Source organism: Populus alba, chromosome 18, assembly GCF_005239225.2.
Source record: "Populus alba chromosome 18, ASM523922v2, whole genome shotgun sequence".
Lineage (NCBI taxonomy): Eukaryota > Viridiplantae > Streptophyta > Magnoliopsida > Malpighiales > Salicaceae > Populus > Populus alba.
The window spans coordinates 7,285,963-7,291,396 of record NC_133301.1 but is presented as its reverse complement, the minus strand read 5'-3'; the positions used below and the strand labels follow the sequence as shown (position 1 = coordinate 7,291,396).

General features: G+C 39.5%; 1 protein-coding gene across 1 annotated transcript in view; it reads left to right on the top strand.

Annotated features, from left to right (window-relative positions):
* The first annotated feature begins 2,462 nt into the window (after positions 1–2,462).
* LOC118062448 (protein LAZ1 homolog 2) overlaps positions 2,463–5,434 on the top strand; it is a 6,333-nt gene continuing 3,361 nt past the window's right edge. Inside the window, exons 1-2 of the mRNA XM_073406390.1 lie at positions 2,463–2,675; positions 3,381–3,495. Of these exons, the coding sequence (XP_073262491.1) occupies positions 2,463–2,675; positions 3,381–3,495 (328 nt within the window). The remainder of the gene's footprint in view (positions 2,676–3,380; positions 3,496–5,434) is intronic.

Below are 5,434 nucleotides of genomic sequence, written 5' to 3'. Positions count from 1 at the left end.
GTGGATTTTCTATCATCAACACTACCTACCCAATCTACATCTGTAAAACCATGTAAGGCAAAATGAAGGACTACGAAGTAATATGGAGGCCATGTGTTGATGTACCCCTGATTAAACGCAATCTAACCTTAGAGTATCTATAGGAGTATGCATAAACTGACAAACTCTGTTAATAGCAAAAGCAAAATATCTGGTCTCATAAAAGTGAGATATTGAAGAGCACGTATAATTTTGAAGAAAAGCGTGTAAGCATTAGAAAATAAAGGATTTGGCAATATTGTAGCTTTGGATGTAGAGATAGGAGTATAAACAAGTTTGTCAAGATAACATACCAGCAAGAGTGAGGATGTGAAGTGTATATTTATGTTGTCAGAGCAGAAGACCCATACCAGTAGACTGAACCTCAATACCCAAAAAATAGTGAACAGGACCCAGGTTGCGAAGCTTAAATTCTTGAGCTCAGTAAGCTGGATTAGGGGTTGAAATAGAAGGAAGTTACTACCCGTAAGCAAAATATAATCAATATAGACCAGAAGATAACAAATATCAGTAATAGCAGAGAAGATAAATAATGAGGTATCCACCTTAGAGGCATGAAAACCAATATATAGCAAGAAGTCATTTAGACGAGTGTACCATGCCCGCGGAGCCTGTTTCAAACCATATAGGGACTTATACAATTTGCAGACATGAGAGGGGAGAGTTGAGTCAACAAAAACTAGGGGTTGTTTCATGTAGACCTCTTCATCAAGAATGCCATTGAGAAAGGCAATATGGATATCAAATTGATAAATTTTCCAATCACACGAAACCGTAATGGAGAAGACCAATCTAACGGTCGCCTATTTGATAAGAGGACTAAAGGTTTCAGAGTAATCAATACCTTCCTACTAGGTGAAACCTATAGCAACTAAACACACCTTTTACCTTTCAACACTGCCATCAACTCTGTGTTTAATCCTGTGCACCCACCAGCTACCAACAACATTCATGGAAAGGTGAAATGACAATGAGGTCTAAGTTTTGTTAACGTGTAAGGCCTGAATTTTCTCTTGCATAGCATGATGTCATGCCTCATACCTGTTAGCAACATTAAAAAAAGTGGCTCATGAGTGGAAGAAGAAACTACCCGGATGAAAGAGGCAACAGAGGCTGCAGTATTTGATAGTGCTATCTAGGACGGAGGACCATGTGATGTTGATGAGCAGCTGGGCATGGAGAAGACGAGCTTGTACCTGGAAGTTGCTGAAGAGGATATGAGGAGAGGTCTACACAGAGCTGCAGACTAGTTGGAAAATCAGTGGAGGAACTGGTCTCCACTACAGACATTGGTGAAGCTGCGACAAAACCGGCTTGTTCTGCTGCAGCATACTTGAAAGCATACACATTAGTTGATGGGGAACTTGTTCCTATGTAATGATCATTGGAAAGACAAGCATATGGTGATAGTATAGCAATGTTGGATGGTGATGAAGGGGTGATAGAATTTGTGGGTTAATAGGTGGTCTGTTGGGGTACGGCAGAGGGTAGAACTAGGTTGCTGTTGGGACCGATTTAGGAAGTAGTAGGGTGAAATAGTGGAGGAGTGTTCAAGGATAGAAGGTGTATAGGTTGTGTGGAGAGTATCGGTGAATGTGTTACCTGTTCAAAAATTCACAAAAGAAAGACATTTTCTTGAAAGAACATGACAAGAGATATAAATACGATGAGATGCTAAATTAAGACAACGATAACCAAGATGGGATGAGATATATACTAAGAACACACATGGAGAGGATCGAAAATCTAATTTATGAGCATGATATGGATGCAAAAAGAAGGAAACAAAGACACCCAAAAAGTACACAGAAAGTTATAATCAGGAGTACGATAAAACATACACTCAAATGAAGATTTATTTTGGAGAACAAGATTAGGCATACGATTAATAAAATACATAGATGGAGAACAAGATTAGGCATACGATTAATAAAATATACCGATGATTCAAAAACATGGATCCAAAATCGCAATGGTGCACTACACCGGGATGTGATTAATAAAATATACCGATGATTCAAAAACATAGTTCAAAAATCGCAATGGTGCACTACATTGACCTAAACTTGTTAGGACAATTTTGATAATATATCGATGACGATGTTCGACAATGCCATTTTGTTCATAAGTATGAGGACAGATTAACCAATGATGAATACTAATGGAATGAAAGTGATCCAGATTGGGATCCCTTGGCAGACACCTCCTCTCATATATTTGCAGCATCAATGTACTCTAAAGGTGGCGAGTTAGTGAGACTTCGAGATGATTTATTATCCCGTCAGGTAGATGTGTCCATGCCCAATGTATCAGACAAATAGGGGGGAGATAATATACCCCCACTAGTGGAACTGGTAGTTGGATCAAACCCATTTTTAGATCCTCTTTTTATGGAACATATAGTAAGAGTTGTAGCAGTAGGAATGGCAATAGGAGCATTAAGTATAGCTCCTAAATCAGGGAGAGTAGTCACCATAGTACAATGGGTGAAGGGTATGAGAGAGATGGGTTGTATGACTTACCATGGCGAAAAGGATGTTGATGTCGCTAGAAATTTGCTGAAGAAAGTGGAAATAGTTATAAATCAGATGCAGGTGGTAGAGGAGCTACGGGTGGATTGTGTGACTCAGCTATTGGTTGATAGTGCCCACTCTTAGTGGGAGACTATTAGAGGGAGGACATCAGGGGAGGTATTGAGATGGAGGGACTTTTGTGAAGAGTTTGAGGAGAGGTATTATTCTTGGGAGCATAAGAGGGAGAAAAGAATAAGGAGTTTTTGGATTTGAGCAGGAGATTTGACAATTCTGGAGTATGAGAGAAGATTTTAACAAGGACTTAGCAGCTTTTGCCTCCACCTACCTTCCCACAAAGTGCCACAAGGTGAAGAGGTTCCATGCTAGACTAAGGCAGGAACTAAGGATGATATTGATAGCTATGCAGTTTTCAATCCGTGCGTGACGAATTGGTACGGGTTACTTAGGGTATAGAAAGGTAATAAGGGATACCCCGAAATTAGTGGTCAAACAGAGTTGGGTAACTGGAGCTAAGAGAAGAGATTTTGAGTTTTTGACTAGGAGACCTCCTCTTCCAAAGAAAGAGAAGAGCAAGCAATCATCAAGACAATTCCAGAGAAGAGGCGAGAGTTTCACCCCATGAGGGAGCTTAGAAGGATCTAGACGGGTCAGTGGAAGAGGAGCTTGGGGAGGACAGTCTAGATAGGAAGTCAAAATTGTTGGAGGGTCTACAGAGCAAAAGGGACTAGTATATCCATTTTGTCAGAGGTGTGAGTAGCGACACCCTGGAGATTGCTTAGTGATGCCGGGGAGATGTTATATTTGTAGAGTGAGGGGTATCGATGGAAAGAGTGCCCACATGTAGGCAGAGGCTATTACTATTATGGGGACATGACTCGTAAGAAGAAGGATTGTCCTCGTAGAACTATTGAGGGAGCCCATGGTCAGAGAATTGAGGTTTAAAGCCAGCAGCAATCGATGACAATCAATCGTCCTATCAGGCCTACCTAGTCATGGACGAGTGCTACTCATAGGAGGCCTATAAATCAGGAGGGGAGGACTTAGGGTCGGGTATATCACATGACCTACGAGGATGTGGGAGTTGTACATAATATGGTGGCAAGTACTTTACAATTAGATACAATGCAAGTTTATGCTTTAATTGAGCCTGGAGCTAGTAATTCCTTTGTACCTTATAGAATTGTGAATAACTTGGGTGTAGGAGTGACAGTTAGAACACCTCTTAGAGGAGAAAATACATATGGATGATATTTATAGAGGGGTAAAACTATATATATGAAGGGTTATAATTGAAGGTAGATCTTATGCTGTTACAACTATATGATTTTGATGTGATTCTGGGCATGGATTAACTAAGTAAACATAAGGCACAAGTGGATTGTTTCACCAAGGCGTGACAATCCAAGGAATAGGTGATAAAATAATAGTGTTTAAAGGGGAAACAAAATAATAATTTAGTGTTACAAAATTTCTAAGGAAAGGTGTTGGTTAATGTAAGGGAGCTGGAAAAGGGTAGCATAGGGCTATATTCCTGTGTGAGGGGTTTCAAATGTATTTCCAGAAGAGTTGCCTAGATTACTGTAGAAAATTAAAGTTTCCATAGTATCTAAAGAGTTTCTCCTATAGCCAGTCTCCTTATAGGATGACTTATCATCTAGCTTTAAAGAATTGTTAATAAAAATGCCAGCAGCAACTGCCCTGGGAAGCTTCGGTGTTGTTTGTAAAGAAGGCAACGCTTTAACCGAATTATCAATCAATTGAATAAATGACAGTGAAGAACCCACTCCCATGAATAGATGACTTCTTTGATCAAATAAAGGGTGTTGGGGTGTTCTTTGAGATAGATCTGAGATCTAGATACCACCAGTTGAGAATCAAAGAGCAAGGCATACAAAGATTGCATTCCAAACCTGTTATGGGCATTACGAGTTTTTGGTGATGCCTTTTGAGTTAAACAATGCTCCGACTATGCTTATGGACTTGATGAATCAGGTGTTTCGGCCTTACCTAGACCAATATGTGGTTGTATTTATTGATGATATCTTAGTGTATTCAAACTATCACTTGGAGCATGAATAACTTCTAAGGGTTGTGCTACAGACCTTAAGGGAGAAACAATTATATGCAAAGTTGGATAAGTGTGAGTTTTGGCTTTAGGAAGTGGTATTTTTGGGCCATGTAATATCTGCAGAAGGAATACTTGTGGATCCAAGAAAGGTTGAGGTCGTGTTAAAATGGGAAAGGCCTATCAATGTGATACAAGAAAATCTAGAGCTTCTTAGGCCTTGCTGGATATTAACCAGAGGTTTTTTTAGGGGTTCTCCACCATAGCATCACCTTTAACTAAGCTGACCTATAAAGAAGTCAGGTTTGTTTGGTCAAAAGAGTGTGAAGCAAGCTTTAGAGAACTGGAATGAGAGGCTACTTCTACTCATACTGACTAGCCCTCCCATCAAGGATAGAAGGCTTTGTGGTATATAGTGATGCCTAAAAAAAAGGGTCTGGGATGTGTATTAATGCAACATGGGTGTGTGATTGCTTATGCATCAAGACAACTAAAGTTGCATGAGGTGAATTACCCGGTTCATGACCTAGAACTTACCAGCGGTGGTGTTTTCCTTAAGAGTATGGAGACATTATTTTTGTTATGGGACACAAGTTCAAATCTTTTACAGAGTTTTGAAGTATTTGATGTCATATGCGGCAGAGAAGATGGGTAGAGTTAATAAAAGATTACGATTGTGTTATTGACTATCATCCTGTTAAGCTAATGTAAGTAGTTGATGGCATTTAGTAGGAAGAGGAAAAATAGTGATTAATGATATGGAGCTTATAAGAACAGAAAAGTATAGTGGAATTAA